The following is a 22,422-nucleotide window of genomic DNA, read 5'->3' as shown; positions in this document are numbered from 1 at the left end:
CTTTGTGGTGTTTTTTTTTTATTCGCAAATGAAAACCTCAATTTTTTTTTTTTAATGAATGTATGCAAGTACGTTTCATAGTTCTCTTTTTTTGTATCAATGAAACATGGTGCTTGCATAGTTGGTTCTCATTGCTTTACAATATTGAAAATATAATTGTTTTTCTTTTAGTTTCTCATTGAAGTCCTTGGTGTGATTCAAGTTGTGAGAATGATGTATTCTTTGTTTAACATAGGTGATGAAAAGGACAGTTGTGGTAGAAATAACATTCAGGCTAAGATTGTCTGCATCCTTCTTCATATCACCATTGATATGACTAGTATTTTCCATATATATCAAAAACTTGAAACCAGAGTTGATTGTGAAACAGCAATCTTGTTGTAACTCCTTATCTTATATGTGTCCCTATTAGGGCCTGGTTGTACCCGTTCTGCGAAATGCGGATGCAATGAGTTACGCTGACGTGGAAAAAGGCCTCAATGAGCTTGGGGAGAAGGTAACAAGACACGTTTAGGTTGCTTCATGGATATTCTTCTTTGTTTGTGGTTAGGATGATGCAAGGGGAATATGGAGAGTTCAAATCAGTGTTACTCCCATTTCCAATCAATAACATATTGGTAGACTGCAAATGTTGTCTGTGAGCCAATAATCATTTTTTTAATAATTTAAGCTTCCATGCTGGTTGAAAAATATGTGTATTCAAACAGTGAAAAGTGATACTAGTACTCCAAAAGTATTTAGAATAATGTTTGGACTTCTTACTTTCATTGAGAAATGCACTTTTTAACTGTGTGCCACATTATTCTGAGACTGTTACGTAGGAGCACTTTTAGAAAACTTTTTTTTTTAGTTGTAGATATTTTGCATCAGTGATATCAAGACAAAAAGACTCATGCTTTAGAATAAGAGGATTTTTGGTAAACAACCATAAAAAGATACGACACATCAAGCATTGAAAGAAAATTATATAAGAAAATAGAATGACAAAATATTTTCGCTTCTCTCTCTGCAAAACCAGTAGGCTGTAGGACCTTAAATATGACAAAATTATTATCACGTTAGATAGCATTTGTCAGTGGTATTTGGCAGAAATGGAGCACACGTGCCCAAGGAAACTGACATTTTCTTCCCCCCTTGTAAATTTTTCAAGTTCCAGTTCTTCCATTCTGTCCTGCACAGGCTCGCAGTGGCACACTGGCTGTTGAGGACATGGACGGGGGTACGTTTACCATCAGCAATGGGGGCGTGTTTGGATCCATGTTTGGCACACCCATTATCAACCCTCCCCAGTCGGCCATCCTGGGCATGCATGCCTCCTTTGACAGACCCGTCGCAATCAATGGCAAGGTGAGGTTGCTTTCTCTTTCCCCACTCTCTCTGGACATACATTTATCACGTGTACAATTGCTGATTTGAAGAGTCAAGGCAATATGCTTGAACTCCATGTTTGTTCTGGGTGGCGTAGTTTGCCTATTCAGCATCAACACGACTTGGACTTGTTGAATGAGATGAACGTTGAGCTCTCGTGACAACTTCTCAAATTGCACCTGCAGCTCATGAGGGTATCTATCTGAGATGGAATACATTGTTCCTGAACACCATTTGTCTCTCATTTTACCCCCTTAAAACTTCAATAGAGTTTCTTGTATAAGCAAAGAAAAAAAGAGGCTTGTGGGAACTAAGTTTTGTAAGTTTGCCGATAATGTAAGTGCAATCCAGATACAGCCCAATGCGCACATACAAACACCCATTGAGTGTTATTGACTATCATCCAAATACATACGTAGCCCTGACATTTTTGGTGGTGAAGCCCTAGTTCTTGCAAAAGGTGCTAATGAGGTAAAATTAAGTTACATGCATGTGTGTTCGATTGAAGCCACTGGAACTTTCTGACAAAATATTTTTCCTTATTCTGAGTGCCTGTGCCTGACGTGAGCAACACATTCGAAGCCGTATTTTACCACATTTTGGGTTTTCTTTTTACTTAATTTAGGAAATGTGACCTTAAATGAGCAATATTAGAAGCCCTATTGCTTGACATTTTCTTCTTTCCTGATTTAGTTCACTTTTGGTGTCATTTTTTTGTTTGTTTGTTGTTTTATCCAGTTATATTATCATTGTGAGTCAGACATATGTATCTTGCATATCTACAAGGTTAGTGGATGTGAAGAGTGCTTCCTGATAATGATGATCAGTAGTAACATTTGATGCATGAATGACTGTCGTAGAGTCATACTCTCATGTGGTGGGTGCTAGAAATGAAAGAAGTCAGCTCAGAATTTTCACTATCACACAGTGCTGCTAAGAGCCTCTTCCTCTGGACTCAAACTTGTTGCTGAATGACTCATGTCTGCTGCTATCCTATCTTAGTAAAGACAGATATGTCAGTGAAAGAAATTGCCAGTTCACCCTTCGTCATGGTCATTCCGTGTTGGTGGCTACGTGATAAATGATGATACTTGTTTGTGTCGCTGCAAGATTACCAAACATTTTCTCAGTGATGATGAGAAACGTGCTATGTCACCATAGAAAAGATTTCTTGGCAGCGAAGTAGCAAAGGAGAAACATATTTGTACCATATTCGTTGTGCTTGACTCTCTTTATCATGTATTCTTTTTTTATGCCTTCCTGCCAGGTGGAGATCAGGCCGATGATGTACATTGCCCTGACTTACGATCACAGACTAATCGACGGGAGGGAAGCTGTCACCTTCCTCAAGAAAATCAAGGCCGGTGTGGAAGATCCTCACATCTTTTTACTAGATATGTGATGCGTTGGACCCCCTGGGCATATTTAATAGATTAAATTTGAAGCGAGGGAATTTCCTTCGATAAGGAACAGTGTTTTGAATTCAAGATATGTAATACAAAAGATATATAAGGAGAAATTGATTGATGATGAATTCTTAATGACTCAAACTCCTTTCATCCTTGAGTGAGATATGTTCATCATACCTCGATTGCAGGTCATCCACTTGTGCTTCAATTCAATCAGGTCTATTTCAGTAAGCATGTATGCAGCAACAGTTTGGCAATGTGCACAGAAACAATGTGCTTTGGGTTTGTGGTTCTTGTTTTTCAGTTGCCATTCATGTGTTGAAACTTGTGCTTGTTAAAGACTTGTACAATGTAAGTGTTGGTGAGCACTAGACAAAAAATATGCACCAAACTATATTAAAAAAAAAAAGAAAAGGTCAGTGCAGTTGTTAATTGCGGTATGTTTACGTTTCATCATAGTCCTTACATTTTAATGACTGATGACACTGGGTCATTCAAATTCACTGTTGTCAATAGTGGAATATATATGAGAAATATTGACATGAAATATATGCATTGCTTCTTGCTGAGGAAGAGAGTTTTCTCTTTTTGCTTGTCTGTGTTACACTTCTCACTGTCTTCCCTGGCATTGCAGCTTTTTCGATTTTTTGCTAATCCTAGACAGTGTTTGTTTGAGAGATTTCCCAAATTCTAATGAATTTCCTGAATTAATCATCATCAAGTTATCCAATGCTGCATGTGTCATATTCATTTAACCCTTGCATTCTTCTGCGATGCAGTTTGGTCATCCTGTGATAAATCCTAATCAGCTTTTCCAGGGTGTATAGATGTCAAAAGGGGGGCAGGTATGACAGAGGGTAAACACCCTAGATTAAGACCCCTTTCGAGAGGTTTCATCATTGAATGGGATGAAGAAAACTCATTTGTGAGAATTTTCATCTCTTTTTATCTCTTTCTTCAACCTTGATATTTTGCCAAAGTATATTTCATATGGCCCTCGAGGTAAAACTTAAGTTTGTGTTTCTGATTTTGTTTTCTCCTTCAACTGCATTCTCTTCATTAATAAAATTGCATGGTCATATCCATGGATTTGAATACCGGTAGAAATACTTTTAATCAGAGAACTGTGGCAAGGAGGGTAACATTGATTTGAGGTTTCAGTGTCTGACAAGCCATGAGAGGTGGTCTCTTTTCTTGTTTATGTTTGCACAAAATATATTTCTTTCTGCACTTTATCTCAACCTATTTCCTTTGATGGGAGAACCAAAGGATGTTGCTGCATTTATCTCTTCTCATTTTACATGCAATTAGAATTCTGTAATATAACTCCCAATGAAGAAAAAAATTCTTCACAGTTTATTGGATTTCAGTTAATCTAGGCTAATGGTAACGAAGAGTGAGATATTATATTCATTGTTACCATTTTATGATGTTTGGACAAGATGGTCATCTTTTATCTCAAAGCTCTCTAGTCCTGAGGGGAAAAAAAGTGATAACAGTGAATTATTGTTTTTACAATTGATGTCAGTCTAGTCACAAGTGATGAGTAGGATTTGAAGTAAATATCATGGATGTTATCAGTTAGACAGCCACAGGGTGTATCATCTTGGATTCAGCCATTCATAATGAACGTTCCCTGCCAGTAGAACCTTACTTAGAGTAGAAGAGTGAATTTCATACCACGCAAGTCTTCGTTTACAATTAGGGTAATTTGCGTTTTGTTTTTTTGTTTGTTTGTTTTTTCACTGCTGCTGCTTTCAACATTTTCACATTTTTCGTTGAGGCAGTCGTACCAAACACGACAACCGTATATGAACATTGACATGACATACGGCTATCTTGGATAGATGTGCCAATTGTTGTCATGTAGTCATTGTGAATGTGTGCGTCTGTTTGTGTCTGTGGTACCGAACCGCTCAAATAGCAAAGCCGCACGCAGGCCATCATGAAATTGCATCATGTGTATTCTTCCGCACATTTTGTGTAAAGCATTAAGCATGTGTTTTGTACCCATACAGCATGAGCTTTTGACATGCGCTCTGCTATCTCCGTTTTTTATGTTCTGTTGGTAGAGAAACTCAGTATCACTCGTACACCTGCACAGTGAAAAACAGGTACAGAGGTGCAGAACTTTTTACCAATCATTCAACATTACAGAGCTATTTTGTTGTATCAGAATTGTGTTTGTTAGTTATGAACCTGTATATGTCTTGTAGTAGGTAATACACCGCACTACCATGTGGTGCTCTCTTGTGAAGGATCAAAAAGAAGGCATTATATCAGCTGTCTTCGCCATCTAACACAAAATGTCGGTGCAGTTTACAGTTTTATGAGCCCCACGCTGTGGCCATATGATGTAGTTCATAAATGTGTTCATGTATTACCCATTTGATAATTCAAGAACAAACAGACAAACAAAGGAAAATGGGAAAATTGTATCAATTGGTAAGCACAGAGTGGAGTCACATTCACATCCACCTGGAATTGCTGATAATTCAGGTCATATTGGCCCTGCCATATCAAGGCTCTAGGAGTACTGTGTGTAAAGCGGCATGGCAAAGGCATGACTTTGATATTATATGTGCTCCATATGCCAAACAGATCTGAAATCTTATGATTGGATCCTGAAATTCAGTAAAAATACTCTTGTCTCCTTGTGGGAGGTGGTGTAGAAGTGCTGATGACTTATAGGAGGGGAAAAAAAAAGGACACTGTCAAAGCGTGTGATGGGAGAGTATAGAGTGTCCACTCGCTGACCAATTCATGGGTAAGTGAAATGCTTTGGGACCCTTGAAGAGTATGAGTGACCATGATGAAGTGGAATGCACAGCATTACTGTGCCAGAATTAGATCTCTCTGACCTATTAAAAGAGTTGAAATGTTTTACAATTCAAATGTTATGAATTATCTCTGCGTGTTGTAATTCTTGTTCATTCCTTGTTTTTTTTTTTTTTTTTGGTGATATTGGGATGTATATATGTGTGAATGCATGCATGTATTTGTGTGTGTATATGCATTTTAGATGTATGATATATATATATATATATAGCAATAATAAAGTCACAACAGAGGAATGCAGGGAATGCATTAATAGCCAATCTTGATTTAATGAATAATCCGAATTTTCGAGGAACCTTCCTCTTCTTCAGGGGTGACAGTGCGAATATTCGCACTGTCATCTCTGAAGAAGAGGAAGGTTCCTCAAAAATTCGGATTATTCATTAAATCAAGATTGGCTATTAATGCATTCCCTGCATTCCTCTGTTGTGACTTTATTATTGCTATTTCTAGTACTGCCAATACGCGGAACAACTACAATATATAATATAATATAATATAATATATAATATATATATATTATATATATATATATATATATATATATATATATATATATATATATATACCTATATATGTGTATTTATTCATATATACATACATGTATACGTACATTCATAAATATCTATCGATATAATATATATACTGAGTATAATTATATACATACATACACATTGCAAACATACATCAACATACAGCACAATATGGCACACAGCTCTTATAGTAATTGTGGGTTTTCTGAGTAGAACGTTTAATGGGAAGTCATTAAAACCATTGAAATACATGTTTCGGTATGTTGTGTGTGTTCTGTTTTGATCATGCTGTACTTTCTTTGCATATAGACACAGAAATCATGTGTTTGTGTTGATAGCAAGAAGAAAAAGAGTTGTCTAACCATTGAAGAACTTTAATCACTTTTAAGCTTGTTTTTCTGCAACTTCCTTTCTCATAATCGGTACAAAATGCTCAAAACATCAACAGTTGTTAAATTTTTCATGGGCTTCATGTGTTATTTTGACTTCGCACAAAGATGGTACATTACAACTGTATAACCAGACTTGACTCGATTGTTGATAACATACCTCAAGTTTATTAAACAAAACCCAACAATACACATTATCTGCGTTCAGTGTCATTTCCATAGAACATTTATCGATTATCAGTTAAGCCAAGGTATCGCACATCAGATTTGTTATTTTTCATTTGTGTGATTGCTACAGGGCAGCCCTTTCAGTTAATAAACTGCTCTACTAAGGGACCCTGCACATTTAAAATATATACAAATACATGTATTCAAAAACACAAAACCACGATTAAAACAAAGGTATAAATACATAACACATGACAAACATAGGCAAGATTTCGCAAGATTACATTTCTTAAAAATGCACCAAAAAAAATGAGTGAAAAAAGAAGACCCCCAAAACAAGGGGGAAAAATGGAGAAAGATACAATTAGCATACACATTAAAGCAACAGATTTATGAGATGTCAGTGTTTGTAATAGCGTATTAAATTCTTGTGTTTGATCAAGTAAACGAACGCTGAATGAGCCTACTTTCTCGATTTTAAAAGATATGAACTCGTTTCATTTTAAGAAAACACATTTCCTTCTTCAGTATCTGGTTCACACGGCATGCGACATTTTCACATAACATTGAAGACCGCTCTTTAAATTCCTACGCCCTAAATGTTGAAGAAAACCGTCTGAATACCCGAAAACTGAAGAGAACAGAGACAAACATGGATCAAAATGCTCAAACGGGAACACACGATGAAGTCAGTCTTCCTAGGCCATTCCCGCCCAGTTCACCACGTCCTCTGATAGTAACCAACATGGGCACATCATTTGCCTTTGTCATGCGTTATGTCAACTGCTCCAAACAACTCCCATTTTCCAATCAAACTTTTCCGAAAGCGGGACATTTACCTCCGATATAGAAATGAAAAGAACCCAATTGCTTCCTTCGTGCAGTTGACCAGTTTCTGATACTTATGACTGTTATTCCTGTATAATAACCTGAAACGTATCTTTGTCGCTGGGGTCCGTTTCATGAAAGTCTTAAGAGAGACTGATTGTTCAGTAGATAGGTCACACTTATGAGAGACTTCACGAAATGAATTTAACCTCTCTGCATATCTGCATTATGAGTGACTTTGGCCATTCTCTGTGATTTATGTAAAAACTTTTATGCGATGACTTCATGAAACCAGGGAGGTGCCCCATGCACCTCCCTGATGAAACGGACCCCCAACGGACCCCTGGTGTAGGCGACTTCTTTTACCCCTGTGTCGAAATAGGTCGGTAGCCGGCTCCTGGTCATACTTCTTGCCCTCTGATATGAGAAATAAGTTGTGAGTTGTCTCTCTAGTTGAAAAATTTTCTATTACAGCAAAAGCGCGCCTTTTTTATCACCATCTTTTTTTTTTTCAGGAGTTAGTGGTATGATGAAGTATATGTATATCACGACAGAAAATAAGATGTCATATCTTTGATCTTCACTCATGCTCAATATGCACATTGCATGCGTCATGCGCAAGTGAGGGCTGCTTGAATACTATTTTCTTAGGCAGTGCAAAATTGAGTGGTGTTGATCTGTCATTCTAACTTTATTTTCTCTCAAAACGCAAATTTCTATTCAGTGTAATTCACATTAAGAAAGAGATAAAAGTTCACATAAACTAATGTATTGAGAAGCAATTAACAAACAGAACTTTAAAACGAATCACACCGCAGACATTAGCTGAAAGATATCATGGTCAAAATAATGTTTTCTTTAGGCTTAGTAATCCCTCAGCAATGAGGATAGTAACGGTAATAAAAATCATGATGATGATGATGGTGATGATAACAATAATAATGATGATAATAACAATAGTAATAATAATAATGATAATGATAATAATAATGATAATAATAATAATGATGATAATAATAATGATAATAATAATAACAATAATAATAACAATGATAATAATGATACAAATGAAAAAATTACTGTAAGAATAATAGGGATTATAATGCCAATGACAGAATCATATAAGAAAAAGAATGATAATAGAAATAGGGGGCCTAATGACAGCAGGATGCAGTAATATCGAAAGTCTGGTGTAATCAGGTCCTTTCTGTAACATTGTCAAAGTAGACATTTTGTTAAGTTTTTTTTTTTTTTTTTTTTTGCATTTATCAAATCGCATCTCTACAAATCAGACCATATTATTGCTTTTGTTCAATCTTGCCGCCGTCCCTTGGCTGCTACAGGGTTAGCGCCAGGAGATATTGGCCTTTGGTGGTGGGTCATCCATTCGCAGCACGCCGGGTTGAAACGACGGCAGAAGCGCTGCGGAGGGAGAGCACAAGACATAAGACATCATATTAAATGACAAAAGCCTTGAATTAATCTCATTTTCGTGGAATGAGAATTATTCTTACAGTAATTTTTCACTTGTATCATTATTATTATTATTATTATTATTATTATCATTATCATTATTATCATTATTACTATTATTATCATTATCATTACTATTATTATCATTATTATTATCATTAATATTATCATTATTGTGTGCTTTTGTTCAGTATGTCCAGAGGACAAGAAGATTTACTCTAACACAAAATTTTGTGAAATAAATATATGATTTGATTTAATCATTCTGCACATTGCACACAGCCCAGATGTTTGCTTTATATCTTAGCGTTGTTTTGTTTTTTAATTCATGTAAATTTGTGATGAAATTCGCGTTAAATACTCCCGATTAATCACGAGCATCGATCGAGCCCCTCTCGTGTATTGGAGTGGCCTAGGCAGGCGGACAGCCAATCACGGCCCCCCCTTGCTGAGAAGTCTGCTCAAGGTACCGAGCCGGGCTGGCCAGAAAATACGATCGTCAATAATTGGGCAGCTCGAACCGAGGCCAGTGAGGGAGATTTATTTTGATATAATGTATTATTTTGAATTATTTATTAATGAAATGAAAATAATATAGGGTAAAATTTGAAAATTTAAAGTAATTTGATGAATATAGATTTGGCGTAAATATTCCTCGAGGAATGATAAACGCCAAATAAATTCAAATAACAACAACAACAACAACAACAACGAGAAGCTTCGGAGGTGGAGCAAAGTTTACAAAGAGAAATTGCAGTGTAAGATGTCACCACCTTTCTCTGCTCTCACTTTTGATTATGATGCAAACAGAAGAACCTTTGCAGTCATGTGACGTTTATTGGGACGTAAATAGGTCACCTTGAAAATTACTTCTGCGAATAGTATTTCAAAGAAGTACTAGGCAAGCTTGCCTACCTCCTTGGTTATTTCGTTTCCGGTAAAGATACCAGCAAAAACATCCGCGTCATCATTTTGTTTCGGTGTCCTTCTATCAGAGCAATGAAATGGCGAACGATTTCAATTGCCGTCAAGGAATCAAACACGGACAAGCATTTTTGAACACAATAGATGGCGCTGTTTCTCTAGACGATACTGTCAACCGTCCTCGCGTTCACCACCATGTGAATCAGCGTCGTTCTTTTTTGCTCACACCCACACCAAGCACACCCCCCCCCCCGATTTCTGTCTCTTTCTTAAGTGATAACCACTTTTACAAGGGGACCTCTGGAAGCTTGCTTGGGGCGTGCATCGATCAAAAACTAAAATGGATTCAATGATAGTGTCTCCTTGCATTCCCACTTCTTTCATTTTGATACCAGCACCTGGCATGCCTTGGGTGAGATAGAGTTAGATGGTATAATATCCTCTTGTTCTTAATTTGTGTAGCACAACAATGATCTCCGTTGTAACAACATGACATGCAGAGTTTCGATGTTATCATACATTGTGCCAAGCAGGTGAGACATCACCTCCCTGATTGTGCTGATAATTATAAAAAGAGACCATCCTCCTACCTGGCTGATCCAGGGGATCAGTTCCATTTTCGACGGAGGGTGATTTGTCGTAGTGCATCGTGTGATATCTGAAGCTGGAAAAAAGGTGAGAGAAAAAAAAAACAGATGAGCATATGATGGAGAAATAAAGAATGATAGAAAATATTAAGTCTTATGTACGTATGAAGTGCGAAGACATAACAAGGAAAGAGTGATAACAAGAATAGAAAAACAAAATCCAAAAGACACATACTAATATTAAAGTAGAAGAGAGATCGAGTAACATCCAGCCTGCATAGTATTTACCGCAGGAAATAGGGTTTGGATGTGAAGCAGAATTGATGTAATTTGCGCTTGCACTTTAAAAAAAAAACAGAAAGAAGCACAGAAATGACGACAGTGGTAGTTAGCGATTCGACGGTAAGAAAGGAGGTACAATGATAAAAAGATAAAAAGAAACTTAGAAACTCCTGAGATAAACTGTCTGATGTTCAATGCCCGTACATAGAAGTACCATTAAACAATTTGGAACAGTAAAGAGACAATATTACTGATACGATTCTGTGAACAAAATGGTGCATCTTGCGACAGACTATGTAATCTTTGTGTAATGTGTCAAACTTTGTTGTTGCTGTTCATGTTGATTCCTGTTTCAGTACTATACTAGGCTTACTAGTACTCTAGTAATTGTTTAGTGCCATTTCATTTTGTTTCAATGGTTCGTTTTTAAAGTGGGCAAATCATGGTAAGCAACCAGAGCGCTTCCTCTATTTTTTTCTGTCCTCGCAATGTAAAATTCTCTAAAGTTCTGTCATTTCTGTAGGGTGCTGTGCTGATGTGGGAGGGAGGGGTGTAAAATGTCCTTAGATATTGTTGGAGGGTAACGAAAGTTTGTGACCAATGTCCTAGTCTATATACATTTAACCAAGACAATATTATTTGCCTCAACGGGGGACAAAAAAACCCCAAACCAACACCAACAACGTAGAATAATTACATGTCGCGATTATCTCCTTAATCACGAACTTTCTGCGACACCGGGGCCAACTCTGAATGGGCCTGCCATGTTATTACGGATATTTCTTTACAGGTGTTCTGCGCGTCGCTATGGCTTCACTGTTTCGACTAACGAAAGGCGAATCAGATTAACGGGTTGTTGAGATTTAACTTTCTCTTTCTTCCTTTGTGTCTATCTCGCCCCCTCTCCTTTCGCTCCCTCTCCTTTTCTATTTTTCTTAACACTTTATCTTTTCTCTCTCTTTCGCTAGATAACATAATCGAGAAAATGCCTTAAAAGATTACATTATTCGAAAATGGACAAAAAAAGAGCGAAGGGAGAAAACTAAAAGCATTCATGAAAGCTGGTATTGCACAGGTTTCCTTATTATCGAGATCTCATAGATGAATACAGAGAATTCTTTACAGAGGTAGACAATCAAATTTTTGAAATGAGGAAAGTAATAGTTATTTTTTTTTCTTTTACAGGTTGGTAAGCACGGTAAAGTAGGTCGATGAACCAAGATATTTGAAATGTCCAGTCCCAATCGAACACGAATTCAAGTTATCAATTGGCAATCAAGCATAGATTCTCCGATGAGCTGTGCACTGCTCTCTTTTGATAAAAGTTAAGCTGATAATTTATAGGTTATAAAGGTTATATTTATCAAATGATTTGTGCAAAGGACCTTGTGTGGGTTACCATTTCTTACTTTCTCTCACTTACAATAGTTTACCTCTACTATTATCACAAAATGCTCTGATTTTCATGTTTACTAATTACAAATTACCTTAACCGTACCTATATATTTCCATTCATGTTATTAATAAATGAATGAATAGATGATAATATGAATTAAATCACATTCATTGAAATGCGTCTATTAGACACAATACGTATCAGATCTGATATCAGTTCATTGTATGTTAAATTCATTCCAGTAATAATTTCAGCAAATGGATTCCACGAATATGTTCTAAAATGAATATCTTCCAGCGTTTAATCAGGTTAATGTCTTCCCATTTCAATTTCAATTTCAATTCATTTATTTTAATTCTTTGCTTTCAACAAAACCTAACACAAAATATGTCAGGAATTTTATAACAAGCATTGTTAAAATGATAGTAGTCATGTTGATCGTTTCCTTGTTAAATCTTGACTGTACTTATTCGTTGTGGGATCATTGTGCAGTGTGATTTTTAAAACAGTTAAACAGTTTGATACGCTTTCTCTTCCCATGATATTCTTCTATCTTAAATGTTGATTTTTTTCCCCTATTGAGACAGTTTGCAACTTATCAAATATCGATACTAACTCAGTTGCCTTATCGATTGATTCATCATTTCATAAGCTGAATTCTAGACAGACATAGAGTTTCAAGTCTCCGTAAATAATGAAGACATAAAACAAGTACAGTATTGTATCTTTCTTTTCTTCTGTTGTCGTGGTGAACGAATTTTGTGTTAGAGATTAAGAAGTTACCATATAAGTTGCAGGAACAAACAGGTATGTATGCCGACTGTTTTTACAACGCAACCATTCCTACAGCGGAAGTATACACGCTTCATGTCACAAGCGCAGCTATCGGTTAGCTCTGTCCGGTGTCAGAAATAACCAAAGAAAAAGAAGTCAATAAATTCTGGCATTGTGGAATCGAGCCATGCTCTATACAACACACCAACAAACAATAGCTATTGTAAACCCGAGAGATTGTGCGAGATTGAAGATGTTACCCCCAAACATGAATGTGTTACACGTTAATCCCTCCCTTATTCAACGTAGGAGATTTGACAGCCTGGCGCCGTTGCTATGACAACGAGAAGGTTTACGCATAATACTTTGTTGGGCAATAATATCAGAAAGACGACAACAACCCCGAGAAGACGACAAACAGAGAGAAGAGAGAGAAATGCATGAGATATCGGCTTAAAGTCTAAGTTATTGTAAAACATTAAGGAAAGGCTGAGAACGGAAACCCCTCTCGTGTCGCGTTTATGGAGCTGCAGTGCGTTGTTTTCCGTGTATAGGAAACCTTCTCACTGTCGAGGCCTGGTGCAGGATTACCCTGATTAGCGAGCCTTCATCCCCCGCCAGATCCCCGCCAGCTAATGGGCCTTTGTGCGCTCCCCTTGTATCGTGTTTCCGCGCGGAATTCATTCCCGACTCAAATCCAAAATGGATGATATTTTATCCGACCTTGCTTTTAGCAAATCCTTTTCATATTGCTTCAGCGCTGTTTACTTTTTGATGCCTGACTGCGAGTAGGCCTTACCCGAGCATTAGTCTCAACTCTTGGGGATTATCCGCCTTGGATTTGCATCATAATTTTTGGGGTTCCTGCGAACACATTTTTCGACAATGTTTGAGGGAGAAAACTGACTTGTAAGTTACCAGTTGGTTACGCTCAGCATGTGATCCAAGGAAACATGCTCCGCTGAGTAATTGTTGTAAAAAGGAAGCACGTTTTACTAAAGACGAATTGGTAACCACTTGAATCTACCTCCCTAAAATAGTTTTCGTTCTTTTTATAGTGTACCTAATATGACTTGCCTATGTTATTTTTCTTCTTCTTTTTCATTTTATACCCTTTACCCCGGTTGTGCTCCGCGGAACTATTATTTCACCAAATAGCTTTCTCGGCACAACGCAAAAACGACCACCATGACTACACTGAGATATAATCGAATATGTTCTATTCTTCCCAGAACTATGTTTTATGGTTGTGTTGTAATCCATATTGCTATGAATTCCCCATAAAATTAGTTTTGTGGATCCTCTCGATCTGAGCCCATTCTGATTTATTCCAGAACAAAGGTGTGAGATTTTCTATTTTTTTCATTATTATGTTTATGCAAAGCAATTCAGCTCTAATGTATTTCGTCTTGTTGTCAAAAACTTGAATCAAAGAATGAGATCATTTATGGAAATTGTTAACTTCTACACCAAATGAAATGAAATAAACACTCACTATCTTTCGTGACAATATCACGTTTTATCTTCCTGACAGTAAAGTAACTTCTCTCTTACAATGCGTCATCTTATCAAAGCAATACTTTGAAAGATTATCAAAATGTAGGTTGATGTATAGCCTACAAGATAATTAATGCACCTAATTCATAATGATCTTATTGAATATCATGAGTGTGCATTATGTGATTCAGCCATCGATGTTTTCCCTAATCTTGATTATGATTGTCAACCTTGTCATTTTGGTTACCTCGCACATCAAATAGATTTGTTTGAACTTGATTGCCAAAAGCGTGGACAAAATAGGATGCATCACGAATGTCACTGATGCAGGGCTTTTCCGCGACCCGCCGATGGAACACGTTTTCTGCTGCAACAAAGTTTGAAGATTGAGTTTACATGAATTTTGGTACATTTTGTGCGAGTGAATTAACGTTTTCCACTTAGGATAATATCACACGTTTGATAAGAGAAAACATAATAGTTGTCCCTATCAACAGAAACTGTGGCAATAGAGCATTCAATACAAAAATAAATTCCGAAATTCAAAGCGAAGAGATCTATGTAATATCACTCACTTGAAAATGCAACTATTTCAAAACGCCTGTATAGGATAGATGCATTCCAAAATTGATTTGATCAGCGCTTTATGAATATTGTTTAGATTCGATCCTATTTTCGCTGAATTGTTTTAATGTTTGTGTATATCAAAGCTGCCATTCATCAAAAGAGCATCCAGCTTCTTGAAAATTCTTACTTAATGAAGTTGACAGTACCCAATGGACACTTATTACAAAGAAAAAGAGCAATACACGAGCAATACACAGTATCAGGGGTGCTTTTCGAAACACCACTTAGCGCCTGGTACGAGTATGACTTAAAGCTCTGCGGTTTGACAGTGATGCGGAATGTCGACCTATCAGGATGACTGAGGGGAATGAGAAGAGAAGGATTATCCTTTCGCTACGGAAATCTGAGAAACACAGAAAGCTTACTAGTATAGAACTTACATTCGTTTGACTTTTTTTTCTCTCTAGCCCTACAATTAGCGCATTATGAACATGATGAGATGACTCGGCAAAAACGCCATAAAATGAACAATTCGAAGGCATTGTCTACGTGTACAGAAAGGGTATAATGATACATGTAATATTATATATAGGCAAAATGCATCAGCTTCTATAAATTCTACTAGTGCTTTTTTATTGTTTTGTCTTTTGTTCGTTTGTTTTTCTTTTTGTTTTCTTTTTTCAAAAGAGACGATACTTCTAAAGTGCAAAGGAAGTATTGCACACTAAGATAATTTCCAGAAGATTACTTGATTTTTTGCCTTAAGTGCGTGGAATCTCCATATTTCTGATTTCCATCCTGCAACCAACGCAGAAAAAAAAAACTCATGATTTCTCTATGGAAACAGCCGTGAAAATGTGTAAGGCCATACCATAGCCTAAGTTGTTTTGTGCAGTTACAATGGATTTATCATTAATACGGTGAAGCTGAATAAATGTTAGAAATGTCCTAAAATGAAAGTAACACCAGGAACTGCTAACTACAATATGAGTCCTAAAAAACACAAAGAAACAGTAAAATTCTGCACCATTGCAACAAGCAATGGTATACATCATTTCGAGCATTTGAATACTCACGTTTCGAGGAAGTGGCTGAAGGCAGATCGATTGAAGAAGTCGTTCCGATCCCAATTATCCATGATGCCTGACGTCGCTGACCTTGCTCCGCCGTGGTAATCGTACGGGTAGTCGAAGGTGTTTTCGGAGGCTAAAATGGTGCTCAGAAGCCGTATGTAGCACGCTGCGCCGCGAAGGACCTAAAGGAACGAGAAAGAAAGATGGGGGGGGGGGGGGTCGAGAAGAAGAAATATAGAAGCAGGAGAAGATAACTTGGACAGGGGTGCGTATTTAATTTTGCATTTGAGGTGCCTTTGAAAGGAAATAATTATTCTCTTTAACCAAACTTGCAAACTTCCAAATAAACAAAAAGATCTAGGAGTATAGTAAACCAGGTCATAATACATTTAGATGCTATCAGAGATAAATACCAAGTTATTCGTGACGAAAGCAGTAGTGGCCTAGGTGAGTGCCAAAAGGGAAAGCAAATTGGGTCCAAGGAATGAATTTAAATTTTAAATCTTCGACTGTATAATCACATCTTTACCAAACGTTAATAGGAAGCATTCTGAGCATCAGAGGGTATAAAAGGTGATCAAATTGGTCAGATTTCCCCATGGCGGTGCCAAAGATGTCTGTGTGTGTGTGTTGGGGGGGGGGGGGGGCAAGGACGCAATATGAAGTGAAGTAACACATTGGAGCCCCACTGCACTGTCTAAATTACAGAAACATTAATTGTGAATAACTTCTCCATATCAATCTCTTGCGGTATTGTGTGTATTGCTGAAAAAAGAAGAAGCAATAAGCATGACAAAACACCTGTCTTTGCAGCGTCACCAAAGGGCTCATAGATAAAATTACCTTTGTCACGATTTCCTTCAAATTGATACTCACCAGCTCTGACAGGAAGATTTCTTTTGCAGGGTATATACGGAATACTAAATTCTTTCGAAGGTACACGTTGCTTCTCTCTTCGAATCATGTACATTGAAATCTGTATTTTGATGTTTTCTGTGATACTGAAAAGAATTTTGATTTATGTATGAAATTATGTTGAAGAAAATCGAATCAAATGAAGTAAAATCAAACCACATCGAATCAAAGAGTGTCTTGGGGTTGGGATACTGAAGGAATATTTTTGGTACGAGTTGAAGGATTCATTGTCAGACATCAGTTTTGTCACAATTAATACAAATGTGTTGGTCGATATGTGTCGATACAGAATAGTGTACCATCTACTTGCCAAGTGAAGCAGATGTGTTAAAAGGAGATTTTAGGTGATTAACTTTGGTATTGCTATATGCTGTAACATTTCTAGAATCAGCGAAGTCTAGATTTTAGATCTTAGATTGTAATTTTTTGGACTGGCAAGAATTATGTAAATTAGATTGTATTTATCTCAAACTCAAATCGAAGGGAACCGATAAGGTCGAGAATCTCAACTGTCCTATTGTGACGAACTTCGTCTCTATCGCTGCTTTTGAACCAATCACGATCACGTCCTGTAAGTGACATTGATACTTATATTCCAAAAGCCTTGGCGAAGTGCCAAGAATAAGTCACCATTTTGTCGTAAGTTGTCATTCTAAGCAACCATCTTACTGATAAGACTTGAAACAGCTGCATCGATGATATTATATTTCTTTCTGAAACAAAACTGCAGAGAGCGATATATAATTTGTCAAATCTCTATCTACTTTATATACAGAGCGTATAAAAAAGTTACACTTTTGAAAACATTTTCATGATTACATCTCAAAATGTTTCGGAGATTTTTTTCATATTTATGGATGCCCAATAGTCTAATATATCAAGTGTAATCAACAAAGCAAATTTTTGTTCACGCTTGGCTGAACACTGACGCTCTTTGTCCAGAGTGTGAAAAATGACTTGCGCCAAATTGAAAGAAGATGGAAAATTCAGCCAGCAGTCCAAATAAGTGTTCTCATTCAAACAAATTGCTCTTTTGCCCTCAGTTTTGATTATGTTATGATAGTTTAGGAATTTTCTGGCGATTTTCTGTCACGTTTTAAATGATTCCATTGTGTTATGGAAGGTTGATTAACAACATCAAGATCTTTTAAGCGCAGTTATCACAAATCATGCACAGACATATCGAACCCACATGCCAGTCACTCAGTCAAGAAGAAAAGTACAAAATTAATGCATCCTCAGATCATTCAACCAATACAATCAATCCAATCAATCAAGCTGACAAAAAAAAAATCTCAGACTATCATAACATAATCAAAGCTTTAAGCAAAAGAGCAATTTGTTTGAATGGGAGCACTTATTTGGACTGCTGGCTGAATTTTCCATCTTCTTTCAAATTGGCGTAAGTTATTTTTCACACTCAGGACAAAGAGCGTCAGTGTTCAGCCAAGCGTGAACAAAAATTTGTTTTGTTGATTGCACGTGATAGATGAGACTATTGGGCATCCATAAATATGAACAAAATCTCTCCACATATTTTGAAATGTAATTTAGACATTTTTTTTTTTCAAAAGTGTAACTTTTTTTTATACGCCCTGTAGTTTGATAGACGAGGAATAAGGCCTCTTGATTATCGTGCATCTGTCAATACAATGTTACTTGAGGAATGGTAGCTGTTGCTTATAACATGATGTGTATATATATATATATATATATATATATATATAGTTATATATAATAATAATACATTCTGCTTATATAGCGCATGATACACTGAAGTCTCTATGCGCTTTACAAAATTTTCTATAATAACAATACAATTAGAAAATACATATGTAATACAATACAACTGACCACAACAACAATAATATATATATATATACATATATCGTACACACACAAATATACGTAATATACCTGTGTGTATGAGTGGGTGGGTATGCGTGTGCGTGGGTGGGTGTGCGTGTGCGATGGTGTGTGTGTGTATCTTTTGTCAAGATCTCAGAAAATGTAGTAAGCAAATACGCTTGTCCTTGATTTATGACGAAAATTTTGTCTCCTTTTTAACGTATATAAAGTAATCATCCTAATCATGTTAACCTGATGGTCTCTGGCAAATAGATAAAGAATTCAAGGAACACACCACAGGTTCAATAAACAATCGATTAACTTGTTTGAAACTGATTTTTTTTTTTGTTTTTTTTTTTTGTGCCCGTCATGGCCTGCCGTATTAATGTATTACAGAATATGATATTCTAGAAACTTTGAAAAGACATTTGGGCAGTTCAAAATCTCATGAGATGACAGATTCTTGAGAGTGTATTTCTTGTGCCAGAGTTGAGCCAATAAACTTGGAAATAAGAATGATATAAAACATTCTGTTATCGTATATCTATCAAAGACAAAATTGCCATCAAAGAGAATTTGCCCAGTCTTTGTATCTCTCCTTTATAGATCAAGCAGACTGCTTGCTTCTAACAAACTTACCCCAAGATTTTAAAATGTGTATTTTGAACTGGCATGCCATCATCAAATGAAGCGACTTTCAAATTAACAACATGCACCCAACATCTCTTAAGGGTAAATAAAAACAAAACAAAACAAAACAAAACATCAGTTCTTGATACCAAAGACTTCTGAATTTGATAGTATACACCAAATGCACCTCTGGGAAAGTTCGTTTCAAGTTTTGTAGTTCTCACCCTTCATTGCCCTTTCTTACTCTTTTCGTCTTCTATTCGACAAAGCCCGGTATGGAGTACGGGCAGTCATATGACACTGTTAAAGTTTTAAGATGGGATAAGCTACGGATATTATACCATCTTTATCTTGAGTGTCATCATTTGACAAGAGGCACGTATTACCACGGATTTGCTGAACTTGCGTGATTGCGGTACAAAGTCTCCACCTCTTCAGAAAGAATCGTAACAGCAGGTAATCGTCTAATCCTTTGCGCAAGAATTTCTTAAAACGATCGAAACACATCCTCTGAATTCATCTCTAATCTTAAAATCTTCTTGTTGGAGTTGCCTAATTCTTCGAGAGCTATTTTAACTGCAAGAGGACGAGAGGATAAAAAAGAGTTTAGAGGAAATCTGATTAGAAGAGTGTCAGAATTACGGTTTGTACCGTATATAGTGACTGTCATGACCCGTTCCACGCACCCCTGTCCTATTCCGCTTGCGCTGATTCTGATGGTTGGCACATCAATTGTAGTTGGACATCATCCGTCAGATTCTTGGAGGAGATTTCATTAAAGATGAGGATTTTAAACTATAAAGTGCCTTTGGTAAAGTCGCTTTCTCAGATGCCAATGACTACACACTAGACAAAGCAATGAAATACCTGACTTAGAAATTTCTTTTACATGAAGAAATTCAGTCGAAAGTATACGCAACGCAACAGTAATCATTTGAAGATATCCCCGACTTATTTTTGCTGTAGTTTTAAGGGGTTAAACACTGAACGACTCTAGCTTGGCCATCTTGAATGACAGCTGTGGTCACACTAGTACATGCCCGCGAATATTCTTGTCTTTTTTAAGTGACGTTGATTACGAGTTGCTCTATCGATTCGCATGAAGTAAGTTCTTTATTGGCCATAAATGTTTGATAAGTTGTCAAGTGACGTTATAATAATAAAGTTAACAATACAGATAATCGTGGGAACCAGTGCCAGGACGGAAGAATTTATTACATCCAATAACAATTCAACGTCACAACCCCCTTTGAATCCTATGTACGAATTCGCACAACTTCGTTACTTTTTATTTCACCAGCTATCAATAGAAGTAATTTTCTACTATGAGGTATAATATCAACCGATATGATATGAGCAAACGACAAATGTCGCCTTCCAACAGCGATCATCCTTCATTTCATTACATATTTTTTTTTTCATTTCCAACAATACAATGTACATACACATGATAACATAATATCAATACGAAGAAGTAGCGACGAAAAAATTATGTGAAAATAACAATATTACGCATGACTTTCAGATGATATTGAATTAAACTTTATTTATTTATTTATTCATTTATTCAGTCTTCTTTAAAAACAGGGTAGTCTTTTCAGAGCCAAAAGGCCTGCTTTTAAAAAGAGCCCTGTTAACATAGATATACAATTACACATCGAAACATATATTTGCATGAGTGTAAACAAAAAAGTGATTACATCAAAACCAAAATATACCAAGTCAAACACAATAACAACTAAACAGGAAAAAACAAACAAACTTAAAGTTGCATCCTTCTCTCGAGTGTCGCCATTTCACAAGCAACTGATAAGAGGTGCATATTACAATGGACTTGTTGAGCTTGTGTGATTTTGACATTCGCTTTTATTATCTGTGAGCATCAAACAATGTCACTTTCATGATTTCTTTAGATAAGGGCAAAAGCAAACTTGAAGAAGCATCTTTACCCCTTTTAGGACATACCTATAGTTGATGTACATATTCTTTTAGTGAAAATGATTTCTTTAAAACTCCTTATTTGTATTCAACGAATGGAACTTACTTCAAGTTTGGTAGCGTTGCCGAGAAGGTGCTGCGGTACGTAGTTGCTGAGATCGGAATACGCGCGGTTCACCTCAGCGAGTCGCCTTCGCTCTCGGGCCGTGGCGTTTTGGCGGACACGGAGTTGGCGCACTTGAAAAGAGGACTGCAATTCCGAAGGCATTGTGTTCATGATGAGCAAAACCTCCAACTCCAACTTTGTGACCGTTCGTTTGTGATACCCCTTTCACGTTACATCTCTAATGATACTGAGATGGTTTGGATTCATCCTTGTCGATGTAGAAACACTGAGTTCCACTAAAAAGAGAAACATTTCTGATCTACTTGGGAGTTTCTTATCTATTCGAGAAGCGGCAGAGTATCGTGATTGTGGGACAGCAACTCACTGTCTTTATCGAATACCAAGGGTATCACCTGACGGAGAGTCCGGGAGTTCTATCGGCAACTCTACGCCGGGTTATCCCTGACACCAAGACGCCTCCCACCCACGTATGTCTCACCGTGCTTTGTGTCTCTTTGTATAACGGGAGGTGATGTCCTAAGATGGGGTCAATGAAGTAATCTGCGCCACCCTCTCCGTCATCTCGAAGCCATCCGTCATTCGGCATCGCCCTGGCCCCTTCGAGAAGAGCCTCGAGATTACAGGCATGGGCCAAACACGAGATTGACAAGCTTAGGGGAAAAAGCATGCGACGATCACTACAATAATCGGGTGTTATCTGGGCAGGAGAGGCACAGACCTGCTGTATTAGGAGTGGAAGCAGCAAGCAAAGAGATAACATGATTAAAAAGAGCTATATGGTAGTCTAACGAACTCTTCTTCATCTCTGCCTTCTCCGTCAACACTTTCCTGCCTCATTTCTTATCTTTATATTTCATG

General features: G+C 37.0%; 1 protein-coding gene across 1 annotated transcript; it reads left to right on the top strand.

Annotated features, from left to right (window-relative positions):
• Positions 1-412: 412 nt before the first annotated feature.
• LOC139741663 (dihydrolipoyllysine-residue succinyltransferase component of 2-oxoglutarate dehydrogenase complex, mitochondrial-like) lies at positions 413-2,878 on the top strand (the record flags this gene model as incomplete). The annotated part of the gene is made up of 3 exons (XM_071652243.1): positions 413-496; positions 1,180-1,347; positions 2,636-2,878. Coding segments are annotated over 3 exons (387 nt in total), but the record flags the coding sequence as incomplete, so codon positions are not given.
• Between the last annotated feature and the right edge of the window lie 19,544 nt (positions 2,879-22,422).

Source organism: Diadema antillarum, unplaced genomic scaffold, assembly GCF_040938485.1.
Source record: "Diadema antillarum isolate AM-2024a unplaced genomic scaffold, OU_Dant_1.0 seq00000944_RagTag, whole genome shotgun sequence".
Classification (NCBI taxonomy): Eukaryota; Metazoa; Echinodermata; class Echinoidea; order Diadematoida; family Diadematidae; genus Diadema; species Diadema antillarum.
This window is presented reverse-complemented; position numbering and strand designations above follow the sequence as displayed.